General features: G+C 31.6%; 1 protein-coding gene and 1 pseudogene across 1 annotated transcript; both read left to right on the plus strand.

Moving 5' to 3' along the window:
• The first annotated feature begins 10892 nt into the window (after positions 1-10892).
• Positions 10893-13081, plus strand: NAC10 (NAC domain-containing protein). Its single transcript, XM_004488751.4, has 3 exons — positions 10893-11199; positions 11771-12075; positions 12360-13081. The coding sequence occupies exons 1-3, from the start codon at positions 11004-11006 to the stop codon at positions 12783-12785; spliced, it is 927 nt and encodes a 308-aa protein (XP_004488808.1). The 5' UTR covers positions 10893-11003; the 3' UTR covers positions 12786-13081.
• Positions 13082-13964: 883 nt separating this feature from the next.
• Positions 13965-14551, plus strand: LOC101514631 (eukaryotic initiation factor 4A-8-like; annotated as a pseudogene).

A 14551-nucleotide genomic window follows, 5' to 3' on the forward strand; every position in this document is an offset into this window, starting at 1 on the left:
TTGTATTTGGAAGGTGAGGTACTTCGACACGAGTGTTTGAGAGAAGTTTATATGTTATAAAAAAATCTAAATAGTATTATTTTCGGATTATGAATTATATGAGAATATTTAAATATCCTTAAAAAAATAAGTACTAATAATCCTAAATTTCTATGTAAACATATTCAAATGTCATCATCATTATGTGCCATTGCTCTCCATCGTGGCAAACAATAAATAACTAACATATAATATATTTGACAAACAAAATGATTGGAATAATGTTTGCCACTTAGATATGTAATTTTTACTAATTTAAATAATGAATACTATCTTTTAATTAAAAACAAAAATAGTCGATCATGTGTCTTCTTCAACACCACCTATTATTTATCAACAACCACACAAAAAAAGCCACCCTTGATTATATGTTTGAGTCCCTTTTTCATTTTCAATATTAATTAAGCACATTTGTGACTATTTATTTTATGTACAGAGATTCTGATAGTGCTAATCGACGAGTGTAATTTACATGAATTAAGTGATAACTCATATTGCCTTCTTTAAGGCCTTTTTTAAGTTTTGTGATGTATCAATTGCCTTAACGATAATTGGGTGTATTCTCAAATTTTCACAATAATAGCTTATTCAACCACCGCACAATTAACTGCATTGTATATGTTTTGAGGCTATTTGCTTGTTTTTTTTAAGAATATTTAATTGTTCACATGTATTATTTTAGTCACGACAAACCATTGTTTTGTCGATAATATTTATATTTTTTTTATTAATTCGTTTTAGCTCAAAATCAAATGAATATCATGTTAGGGTGTGACATGCTATCTCAAACTACAAAGATAAAAGTACAAAACATCTATTGAGATAAGTTATTGTTCTCATCTTAAACAACTTCTAAAAATTAATATCCTTTTATTTTTTGCTCTCAATAAAAATATAAAATATTGTTAGGGGTAAATTGTTGTTCTCTTACATAGATACCTTCAGTTGGCTATATGTTGGTTAATACTACTATTCTTAATTTTGATTGTGATAATCATTTGATTTGGAGACTAAATAACTTTGAACTTCTAAGCTTTGAGGAAGCTTATCTTTTTGTCAAGTCTTTAGGATATCAAATCTCTTGGGCCAAAGCTATTTGGTATAACAGCATTCCTTCTTTCAAGTCGCTTAGGTTTTAGAGATTGTTGCATAATAAGATGTCTGGTGATGATAATTTAGTTGCTTGAGGTTGCCAAATTGTCTAAAGATGTGAGCTTTGTAAATGTGAAATGGAGACTAACACTCATGTCTTTTTATCGTGTTCTTTTGCCACTAATTTATAGTTTTGGTTAAACTATATTTTTCACTCTCAAATTGATATTATAGTTCGACTCAAAATATCTTTGTCATATATGATAACGGTGGGTCACGTCAATGTAGAGATATTATTTTCGTCAACATAATATCTACTATTAATATTATTTGGTATTGCTGAACTCAAACCCGATTTGAAAGTAGAAGTCTTCATTTTCATGTCGTTGTCAATATAATTATTGCTAATGTATCTTTATCTGACAATCATACTGCTAGCACAATTTTCAACTTTATTAAGGAATTTTAAACTCTTAAGTCCTTCCAAGTTAGAGATCATCCTCCTAAGCGCCTATGAGGTGATCTGGCATCCCCAAAGAACACTGAATTAAATGTAATAGTGATGATGTTGGATGTCGAGGTACTACTAAGGTATATTCAAGGCTTTTCTATTGGGACAACTTTTATAAGATTAGATGGAGATTTTTATAGATTGAATTTGATTCATAATTGGCAAATTTGAAAATACTACTAGAGTTGTTCGTTGTTCCATCAGAATATAGACTACACTTAATTGTTTTATTGAAATAATGAATTTTTCTATATCACCATAATTTTATCTCTAGAGTTTTCTAATAAGATTTCTAACGAGACGGTACTTTGTGTATGTTTGAGAATGATTTTCTTGAGTTTTGATATAATCTCCCAATCATATTATTTTTTTTTTATTTAATTATTTTTATAATAAAAAAAAATATCCTTCGACTATACATTGAATGACAATTTCTAACACAGTAAAAAATTTCAAATTGAAAAAAAAAAAAAAAAAACATACATTACATATGCGCATAAGTAATGAATTGCAACTTAGAATCTCCTTTAGAAGAACATAATTATATCATCTTTAGTATATCAACAAATGAAAAGGCAGAGTAAGTTAAAGAGGACTTGAACCTTTCTTTTGTAACTTGCCAACTCCGTCTCCTAAAATTATCATAAGTCAAAACTAGTTTTGTCTTGCAGTATACTTTTTTTGTTAATTTTCATTAATTTTGACCAAGGACTTAGAATGAGGTCCATTAAGATAAATGGTCCCCAAATAATTTAATTTCGATGTGGACAATAATTTTAGCACTGAATTCTCAATGTGCGGCAAAAAAAAGTCCATAACAAAGTGGGAATTTTCATTTTAAATAAAAAATAAAAAGGACTATTTTGTTGTATAGCCGCCGTATAGGATCGAGACATGGTCACACAGACATCCAAACTTTGCTTCGAGAAAATCTATGATACTCCATTAATATTTAGAGTTGTTACAACAAATTTCGAAGTTTAACATTAAAATTATGGAGAGAGTATAATTGTTTTCAACTAACCATCTGATTCCCAACTCCTTTAGAGGGTGTTTGTTTAACATTCCCATCTTCTCACTTCAAAATAAATTCATGTGAGTTATGGAAGTTATGTGAAGTTATCTTTATTTTAATAATTAAGAATCTTATCAAAGCTGCATGAATTTACTCATATCCAATCTATTTGGAAATGTGATTTTTAAATTTAAAACAAACACTTCTTATAAATTGGGTTGAGATCGTCTATCTTTAAAATCTTTAGTGATTTTATCTATATCTTTATTATAATTAATCCTTATCTCTAATTTAAATAACTTTTATTTATTTATTCTAATCACTAATTTCTCCTTTAAGTATGTTAAAATTAATAAAGTTATCTATCACCAACGTTAAAAAATAAAATTTCCTTACAAATTGCACGTCCCAACAAATAATAATAATATTAAGATCATCTTAATAAGTGCCTTAAAGATATTAAAATATTTTTGAATAAAAAATTTCAACTTTTACAATTGTAAAATAAAAGAATATATAATTTCTAAAATTTTATTTATTTATTTAACAAGTGGCTTAATGGTCAAAATTAATAACAAGAAGAAAAAGAAGGTTTGTTTCAAGAGTAATTTCAATCATGTAATTTAACAGAGACTCTGACCTCTTCGTACATTCATAATTATTACATCAGCTACTCTAATAACTTTTTCTATGAGGCTCTCAAGTCGTCTCTGATTTGGACAGATGTATGAGTATACCTGTTGGAATGCAAATGGTCAAATTTGCTAAACTTGGACAGAGTATTATATCAATCGATATGTGTATCGAGTTTTGTTAATTACAATCAATAATAAAAATTTAAATTTAATTGTAGTTTTGATTTATATTTATAGAATTGATATTTATATTTTAAAATTTGATGATATTTATTTATTTTTCAAAAAAACTAATAGAAAATAATAATTTAATATATTTTAAATGATTTGATAAATAATCTCATGAGATAAGATTATTAGATAATATTATTATATATTAGTAGTAAGGGTATTTTAGATATTTTCTATTTTCCTCTATATATACTCATTGTAACCCTATTAACTTTAGTTTTGGTTTATTATATCATATGAAACCCTAGAGTGGTTGTTTTCTCTTCTTCCTCTTTCTTCCTCTTTTCATTGTTAACATGGTATCAAAGAGCTTTGGTTGATTTTGGGATCTACCGTAGAGAAGAGAGAGACTATTTTGATAGGAAAGACAACCACCAAAAGAGAAAAGAGAAGAGTAACCCTATTCCCGATTTTGTTAAATCAGTCTCAGAAAAACATCGATTGCGCATTCGTTAACCGTTGGATCGGGCTGATTTTTGGACAGCAGGTTCGCAACATATAGGTCTTCGTCTTCAACGGTCGGATCGACGAAACGACGTCTGGAGAGGGAGAAATCGTGCTCGCACAGCACCAGGTTATTCTTAATTTATTTTCTCTCAGTGATTGTGTTTGTCGTATTTTTCTGTCATTATTTGTTATGGCTGGTGTTAAGGATGATTCTCTTCAAGCTGTTAGTGTTCACCTCAATGGACAAAATTACTCTTATTGGAGTTATGTGATGAAAAAATTTTTGATTGGAAAAGATATGTGGGGTTTTGTTGATGGAACTTCTGTTAAGCCTACAGATAAAAAGGATGAAACTCAATATGCAAAAGATCTGAAAACATGGAATGTTAGTAATTCAAAAATTATTACTTGGATTAATAATTCTGTTGAGTTGTCTATAGGAGTACAACTAGCAAAATATGATACTGCTAAAGAGATTTGGGATCACTTGAAACGTTTGTATGTTCAGTCTAACTTTGCAAAACGTTATCAGTTAGAAAGTGATATTAGAGCCCTTAAGCAGAGCAGTATGACCATTCAGGAATTCTATTCGGCAATGACTAATCTGTGGGATCAATTGGCTCTTATGGAATCACCTGAGTTGAAAGCTGTCAAAGCATACATTGATCAAAGAGAGGAGCAACGTCTGGTTTGGTTTCTAATGGCTCTTCGTGATGATTTTGAGGGCCTTCGTGGGGGTATTTTGCATCGTTCCCCCCTTCCTAATGTTGAATCAGTAGTTAGTGAATTGTTGGCAGAAGAAATCAGACTTAAGACTCATTCTGGTATGTTAAATAAGGAAATTCTCTCAGCTCCTCCATCTGTTTTTGTTGCTCCTGTTCAAAAAAAAACATCTCAAGGGAGAGTTGGGCTTGGTAATGATGAATGTGCATTCTGCAAAGAAAAAGGTCATTGGAAAGCACGTTGTCCGAAATTGGGGAGAACACATAAGAAGAATTTTAGGGGGCCATCGTCCAATGTTGTTGCTTCTGCTCCTCCTACCATTGACTCTAGTTCTGGTTCTGTATACTCATCTGAGAGTGCTTCCCAAATATCTGATATTGCAGAACAACTTCAAAGACTTCTTGCCACTCAATCACATGCCATGTCTGCCACCTCTTCTAAAGGTTTGAACTCCTCTGGTATGTCAGGTATATCTCCTTCCATATGGATTCTTGATTCTGGAGCATCTCATCATATGACATACGATGATAAATCTTTTGTGTCTGTGAAACCTGCCTCGTCTGTGTCGGTTATAACTCCTATGCCACTAGCAGGCATTGGTTCTGTCTCCACACCTAACTTGTCTCTTTCTAATGTTTATTATATTCCTAATCTTACTTTGAGTCTTGCTTCTGTTAGTCAAATATGTGATTTCGGTTATTCGGTTACGTTTTCTTCCACTTCTTGTTGTGTGCAGGATCCACATTCTGGGAGGCTGATTGGGACAGGCCATAGACAGGGGGGACTTTACGTTTTGGATGAACTACGACTCCCAGATACTGCAGCCTCAACAACTACTGCTGACTTATTATCTAGTTTTCGCTTGAATTCATTATCTTCTAGTTTTTATTTATGGCATTCTCGCCTTGGACATGTTTCTGCTTCTAGATTAAAATATTTGGCTTCTACTGGAGCCTTAGGAAAGTTAAAACCCTGTGATATCTCAGATTGTTGTGGTTGTAAACTTGCTAAATTTCCAGCTTTACCGTTTAGTAAAAGTGTTTCCGTTTCATATGCGCCTTTTGATTTAGTTCACTCTGATGTTTGGGGTCCATCACCGGTGCTCACCAAAGGTGGATCTAGATATTATGTTTCGTTTATTGATGATTACACTCGTTATTGTTGGGTTTATCTTATGAAAAATCGGTCTGAATTTTTTGACATTTATCATATATTTCGTGCAATGGTCAAAACTCAACATAATTCTGTTATAAAGTGTTTTCGTTGTGATTTAGGTGGTGAATATACCTCTAATAAATTTTCTGAATTACTTGCTTATGATGGCACTCGCCACCAAACATCTTGTACTGATACTCCTCAACAAAATGGAGTTGCTGAAAGGAAACATCGTCACATTATAGAGACTGCTCGTTCCCTTTTGTTGTCCGCTTCAGTTCCTAGTGAGTTTTGGGGAGAAGCAGTTCTTACTGCTGTTCATGCTATTAATAGAATTCCATCCTCTATCATATCAGGTTTGTCTCCCTTTGAAAAATTATATGCTTCTACCCCTGATTACTATTCTTTGAAAGTTTTTGGTTCTACTTGTTTTGTTCTTCGCCCTCAAGTAGAGCGCAGTAAGTTGTCTTCTCGTTCAGCCATGTGTGTTTTTCTTGGTTATGGGGATGGTCAAAAGGGTTATCGTTGTTATGATCCTCATGCAAGAAAACTTTATGTATCTCGTAATGTTGTTTTTCTTGAGCACATTCCTTTTTACTCTGTTTCCTCTGATTCGCAGATTACTAAGAGTTCTGAACTAACCCATATTGATCCGTTTGGTCCTAATGATAGCGCTTCTAGTGATTGTAATGTTGAGAATTGCAGGACAAATACTACTACTCCACATGATGACATCCCTCTTGTCCCCCCGGCTGTCCAACCACCTCCTGCGATTGTTGATCCTCCTCGTTACCCTTCTCGTCAACGTAAGTCTACTCAGTTACCTGATTTTGTCTATTCAACTTACTCAGCTTCGTTTGCTTCTTTCTTAACCTCTATTCACAGTTTGTCTGAGCCCTCTTCCTATAAAGAGGCTGTTCTTGATCCTCTTTGGCAGCAGGCTATGGCAGAAGAACTATCTGCATTGCACAAAACCAACACTTGGGAATTAGTACCTCTTCCTCCTGGAAAACGTGCTATTGGGTCTCGTTGGGTATACAAGATCAAAACTAAGTCTGATGGGTCAGTTGAGCGCTACAAAGCACGTCTTGTTGCTAAGGGTTTCTCTCAACAATATGGTATGGATTATGAAGAAACTTTTGCTCCTGTAGCCAAGATGACCACTATTCGTACTCTTATTGCAGTTGCATCTATTCGTCAATGGCATATTTCCCAAATGGATGTCAAAAATGCCTTTTTAAATGGTGAGCTTCATGAAGAAGTCTATATGGTCCCTCCACAAGGAGTTTCTCATGATCCAGGGGAAGTATGTAAGTTAAAAAAGGCTCTATATGGTCTTAAACAAGCTCCTCGAGCTTGGTTTGAGAAATTCTCTACTGTGATCACTTCTCTTGGTTTTCGCTCTAGTGAACATGATTCTGCATTGTTTATAAGGTCCACCACTCATGGTCGCATTATACTTTCTCTATATGTTGATGATATGATTATTACAGGTGATGATGTTAGTGGAATTAATGAGTTGAAATTGCAGTTAGCCAAACAGTTTGAGATGAAGGACTTGGGAACTCTTCGCTATTTCTTGGGGATTGAAGTTGCCTACTCTCCTAGAGGCTACCTTCTTTCTCAATCCAAGTACATTGCCAACATTCTTGATCAGGCTCGTCTTTCTGATACTAGAGCAGCAGATACTCCTCTTGAGTTGAATGTAAAATATGCTCCCTCGGATGGTGTTCCTTTACCAGATTCCACTTTGTATCGTACTTTGGTTGGCAGCTTAGTGTATCTTACGATTACCAGACCTGACATTGCTTATGCTGTTCATGTTGTTAGTCAGTTTGTTGTCTCCCCCACTACAGTACATTGGGCAGCAGTTCTTCGGATTCTTCGTTATCTTCGAGGAACTCAATTTCAAAGTCTTCTCTTTCCATCGTCATCCTCATTGAAGTTACGAGCTTATTCTGATGCTGATTGGGCTGGTGATACCACTGATCGTAAATCCACCACAGGGTTTTGTATCTTTCTTGGAGACTCTCTTATTTCTTGGAAGAGTAAGAAACAAGACATTGTCTCTCGCTCTTCTACAGAAGCTGAATATCGTGCTATGGCATCCACTACCGCTGAAATAATTTGGTTGCGTTGGCTTTTGTCTGATATGGGTATCTCTCTTGCTGAGCCAACTCCGATGCACTGTGATAACAAGAGTGCTATTCAAATTGCTCACAACTCGGTCTTTCATGAACGCACCAAACACATTGAGATTGATTGTCATTTTACTCGTCATCATCTTCAGCATGGAACTATTACTCTACCATTTGTCCCTTCTTCTTTACAGATTGCTGATTTGTTCACAAAGATGCATTCCATTAAACGTTTCCGTTTTTTAGTTGACAAACTCTCGATGCTCCATGTTAATGCATCGTGAGTTTGAGGGGAGATATTAGATAATATTATTATATATTAGTAGTAAGGGTATTTTAGATATTTTCTATTTTCCTCTATATATACTCATTGTAACCCTATTAACTTCAGTTTTGGTTTATTATATCATATGAAACCCTAGAGTGGTTGTTTTCTCTTCTTCCTCTTTCTTCCTCTTTTCATTGTTAACAAATATAAGATCATTGCAAGATCATGACTTTGTACAACTTCTTATGCGGATTAGTGATGGTGTTGAACCTCTCAAACAATGTGATATTGTGATGATACTCAACCAAATTGCAATACTATATATATATATATATATATATATATATTAATTAAATTAAAAAATAAATAATTGTATAAATTAAAATTGAAATTTTTAGAAGATTTTATTGTAATTTTATGAATATTGATCATTCAACATAATTGTATCATATGTCACTTCGTTAAATTAAATATATCATATCACTATTTTTTAGTTAAAAAGTTAAAAATTTCAAAAGATGGAATGAAATTGTTGAATTTTATAATAAGGGACTAATTTTGTTTATGAGTGAAAATATAGACGCTAAAACTACAATTAAGCATAAAGTCTATATATCTTTAGAGTTTAATGGAAATGCATTGTATATAGTTTTCCACTAAATACCAATATAAATCATTGATTATATAGTTATTTTATGATGATAGATACAATCGTGTATGGTGAGATGATGAAGTCAATGATTCTTATTAATTGTTTCTGTAAACTTAATTTATTTTGACGATGAAATTTTTTTCTCATGTCATTCATTATATATATCAATTGTATATGTATTAAGAAGGTTGTCTTGAAAGTTTTAGAGTTTTTATTCTAATCTTTAAAACTGTATCTTTAATAACAAGAAGTTTTAAATAATTCAGTTGTAAAAAAATTACATTTTTAGTTTCTACAAAATTATTCTACAAAATTATTCTACAAGTTATTTTAGTCTTTACTGAAATAAAATATCATTCAAATTTTAATTTTTTAAATGATTTTTTGTAAATATTTTTAGAACATTACTCAAAATTCATCTGCACAAGTTTATGATTTTTTAACTTGTAATGATTTAAATATGAATTTTTTAAATGTCATATACTCAAGATAAAAAATCCTTAAAACATCCACTTAGAAATCAACTTTTGGACACATTTTTTTTGGATGAACTTTTTATAGTACCGTAAACATATATGTAAACATATTCAAATTTTACCTTATATATAACACAATATGCATTAAGTGAGACATCATTCAAATATTACTCTAATGAAATCATGATGGCAAATCCAAAGACATTAAGATGAATCGATAATATTCTCCCAGAACAATGGACTATGTCGTATTCTCAAGGTTGACGATACGGACACATGACAACAAACATTGTTGAGTCAATAAATGCAGTGCTCAAGGGTACGTGCAATCTCTCAATCATTATTTTGGTTCAATCAAATTACTATAAAGTGAGAGTTTTATATGTAGAAAAGGGACAACAGCACCACACATCATTAGCTTCTGGTCGAGTATACACAGACGATTGCATTAACAAGATTAAATATGAACTTGATAAGTCTAATACTCACCAAGAAAAGTCCCAAGAAAAGTCCTAAGATAAGTCTAATACACAATCTCATTAGAATTGAAATGTACGTTAGAGAAAAGTCTCAAGAAAATGCAGACTATATATGTCGGTTAATTAGTCATACTTGAAAATATTGTTCAAATATTACTGACAAACTATAGTCAATCTATGTGATTTTTGTAAAATTTGTGTTGTTTTTTATAAATGAATTTTAATAATGTTATATAATTATATATATTTTTTCGTTAAGTTATATATATATATATATATATATGAAGTTCCTTTTTCAAAAGACAACTTTTACACTTAAAAATAAGAAATAAACACTACGTGATACCAAGTAGTCATTGCAAAAGTAGATTTCTTTTATAATATCTCATTTACAAATGACGACTTTCTATTATATCAAAAAAGAAAATAAATTAGCAATATAATTATAGTTTTGAAAAGAAATCAATATTGAAAGAAAAAAAAATCAATATTGGTAGAAAAAAAATTAAAAAATCATATTTAAAAAAAGAACTTAATTAAGAAACTCATTTATCCGTATAACATATATATTATGTTGGTGCAAAAAAATTAACCTTTCCAAATAGTGGTGGAATTAAACCGATTGACATGACTTACCACCTATCCTATAACAGACCTACCACACTTTTTCCAAAAATAGACAATGCTAAAAAAAAAAAATCATAGTATAATTAAGGTGTAGAACTATTACTATATCAGTATTTGCGTATAAATACATTTAATGAGCTTTTCATAATTTAATTAATCGGTAATATTAATAAAAGATTATTTATATATAAAAATTAGTGGATAATCTTATATTTAGATATATAAAGATAAATAAATGTGCGAAGAAGTTATAATTAGAGAATATTATAAGATACAATTGAATTAGACAATAGAGCTGAGTCCAGCCATCCACCAATGGCACAAGTCAAACCACATGACTTGACCAACATGAATATTTCATCCGTATCTTACGATATTTTTTCATTATATACTTCATTGTTTAATTAAAAATCTAAAGAAGCTTCTCCATTTCATTGAAATTCTTCCACGACTTTTTTTTCTTCTTTTATATCTTTAGAGAAAAACCAAACACACACACATAGAGTGAAAAGAAGATGGGTGTTAACGATGATTTCAACAAAGATAATGAATATGTTGACGATGATGTTCCACTTCCTGGATTTCGATTCCATCCCACTGATGAAGAACTTGTTACTTTCTATCTTCGAAGGAAACTTGATAACAAATCTATTGCTATTGATCTCATCAAACAAATTGATATCTACAAATATGATCCTTGGGATCTTCCAAGTATGTCTTATTTCACTCTATTTCTTTTTTCTTCTATTTCTCTTGAATTTACAACTTTTTAAGAATATTAAATTATTTCTTTCACTATGTAATTAAGAATAGGGTTTCCATCTAATCAACACAAGCCTAATATTTGCATGCACAAGCTCAAGATTTGAGACTATATGCTATAGTATTTCCTACCTATAAAAATCACAGTTTTAATTTTTTTTTTTAAAGTTTAATATTATATTAAGATTAAAATAAGAAAGTTTCGGATTTTTTTTTTTAAAATCAGTTATTAACAAAAAAAAAACTATATTGGTAATTAACAAAAACACAAAGAAGAAAGAGATTAAATTTGTTTCTAATTTCATCACTAAATGTATATTATAAAATAACATTAATCACAACAGCATCTTAAAAGCCACTCATCAAGCTAGGCATCAGCAACAAAGGAAAATATAGCTTATATAGAGAAATTTGTGCATATATATAAAAAAAATTAAGAAAATCACACAAACATATGTGCATAATATATTTTTTATATTAACATTATATGTGTAAAATTTGATCATGTATCAAAATGTAGAAGCAAGTGTACCTGGAGCAGAGAAGGAAAGTTATTTTTTTTGCAAAAGAGGAAGAAAATATAGGAACAGCATTAGGCCTAATAGAGTAATAACAGGATCTGGATTCTGGAAAGCAACTGGAATAGATAAAGCAGTGTATTCAAATGGAGGAGAAGGAAATGATTGTGTTGGACTCAAAAAAACATTAGTTTATTATCGTGGTAGTGCTGGTAAAGGCACCAAAACTGATTGGATGATGCATGAGTTTCGTCTTCCTTCTAATATTCATACTAACAACAATGATGCTCATATTGCCCAAGAAGCAGTAAGTAACTTATATAACTAACACCTACAAAATATTTTACAACTTTTTTATTATGACAAATTATATTTTGCTACATTTTGTTTTATATTATTTCGAGTGCATTTGTTTAAAAAAATTTATAAATTTATAAATAGACATGAATCGTACGTACTTGTTGCGATCATTATATAATTTATAAATTTTTTATATTTTACGTAAAAAAATTAAATGATGTATAATTATAAATAAAAGTTTGTAAGATTAAACAAACATGTACTAATATAATGATTTGCTATGACATGCAGGAAATTTGGACATTATGTAGAATTTTCAAAAGAAATGTATCACAAAGGAAACAACAAATTGCAGAGGTGAAACAATTAGCTACCAAGCGTCAGATGATTCATGACAAGAGCAGCAGAATGAGCAGCAATGTGGAATTTAATATAAACAATCAACAAACATTTATCAATTTTGGTGCAAGTCATGAGAATCATCATAATAATAATATTGAAGACAAACTCATGATCAATACTAATTATACAAACATTGATCAAAGGAATCATCAGTTAATGAGTTGTCAAGTGTCACAACAACCTCAACAAAATGTAACACTATCTAATTCAAACTTGTGGATAAAGCAGCAGGTTGAGAATGAGCTCTTAATGTTTGATAATTGGGATGAGCTTGGATCAGTTGTTAAGTTTGCTGTTGATTCGCCTAGTTTGTAAATAATAAGGATGTAGTTTTATATACTTAGGTTGTGTGTGGTTGGAAAATAGAATAGATGCATAATTAATGTGTTTGGATCATCTACAACGTAATATGGTGCTGCAACCGTAGATTTTGTTAGATTTAGAAGAAAGTTTTATCTCTTTAAATCTAATTATTTTTACGGCTACAGCTATAGAGGTCCATGCAAAATACATTGATGTGTGTTTGTATTCTAGGGCTATATATTGTTTGTAACATATGTAACTTTTATTAGACTTATTAATTAATTAACATGCGTGATTGGAATTTGTTATATTGATTCCTGCTAGTCCTTTAGAAAAAAGTATTTTTTTCTTGGTATATTTATGATGTAGAACTCACAAAAGTTGAGAGAAGAAGAAGAATGAATATTCTTGTAGATTGATTCAACTGAATTGGTGAAGTATAAATGACAATGGTTTATATGTTGGAATTAATCCCATTATAAAAAGTTCACCATATTACATAGACCAAAGACATCCCAAGAGATTAACAAGGCCCTCTATCCTCTAAGCATCAAGACTGCCATTTCAACAATAGAGCGATATTAAATATTTCAATATTTTTTTTCCTGAGACCATCAAACTCCTTTGGTAAGTAAAAAGTGTTCAAACGGTTAGAAAATATTATTATATATTAGTAGTAAGAGTAATTTAGATATTTTTATTCTTTTATATATATACTCATTGTAACCCAATTAACTGAAGTTTGGTTCATTCTATATATTATGAAACCCTAGAGCGGTTGTCTCTCTTCTTTCCCTTTTCATTGTTAACATGTATCAAAGAGCTTTGGTTGATTTTGGGATCTACTATAAAGAAGAGAGAGATTATTTTGATAGGAAAGACAACCACCAAAAGAGAAAAGAGAAGAGTAACCATATTCCCGATTTTGTTAAATCAGTCTCACAAAAACATCGATTGCGCATTCATTAACCGTTGGATTGGGCTGCATTTTGGGCATCAGGTTCGAAACATTCAGGTATTCGTCTTCAACGGTCGGATCGGCGAAACGACGTCTGTAGGGGGAGATATAAGACTCGCACAACACCAGATTATCATGTACAGTACTTCCGAATGTTAGTTCACCTTTTGTTTTGATGATTAGAAGGGGGTGTAGCTTCGAAGAAAAGGCTAGAAGGACACAAAATGCGGGATACACAGCTGCAATTGTCTATGAGAATGAAGATGGTGGCGTCCTGGTTGCAATGGCAGGAAATTCTGCTGGTATAAGAATACATGTTGTATTTCTATCAAAAGCTTCGGGTTTGGCTCCAGAAGGATCACAATTTGATGCTAATCATTATGACGCTAAGATGAATGAACTTCTTGCCAGTGATGGGAAATAATTCTTCACCTCATATGATGAAGTCCATGATAGCTTTGATGCAATGGGGCTGCAAGAAAACCTTCTGCGAGACATATATGTTTACGGTTTTGAAAGGCCTTCTGCAATCCAGCAAAGAGGAATTGTTCCTTTCTACAAAGGTCTGGATGTGATTCAACAGGCTCAATCAAGAACTGAGAAGACAACAACATTTTGTTATGGAATTTTGCAGCAGCTCGATTACGGATTGGTTCAGTGCCAGACTTTGGTTTTGGCCCCTACGGGGGAGCTAGCTCAACAGATTGAGAAGGTTATGCAAGCTCTTGGAGATTTCCTTGGTGTTAAGGTTCATGCTTGTGTTGGTGGGACAAGTGTTCGTGAGGAACAACGCATTATCCCTGCTGCTTGTTTGTTATGA

Source organism: Cicer arietinum, chromosome 1, assembly GCF_000331145.2.
Source record: "Cicer arietinum cultivar CDC Frontier isolate Library 1 chromosome 1, Cicar.CDCFrontier_v2.0, whole genome shotgun sequence".
Taxonomy (NCBI): domain Eukaryota; kingdom Viridiplantae; phylum Streptophyta; class Magnoliopsida; order Fabales; family Fabaceae; genus Cicer; species Cicer arietinum.

Bases quoted from the DNA above. Each gene is read 5' to 3' on its own strand.
- NAC10 (XM_004488751.4), top strand. From the start codon at position 11,004: ATGGGTGTTAACGATGATTTCAACAAAGATAATGAATATGTTGACGAT. The intron at 11,200-11,770 runs GTATGTCTTATT...ATCAAAATGTAG, and splicing joins TGATCCTTGGGATCTTCCAA to AAGCAAGTGTACCTGGAGCA. The intron at 12,076-12,359 runs GTAAGTAACTTA...TATGACATGCAG, and splicing joins CTCATATTGCCCAAGAAGCA to GAAATTTGGACATTATGTAG.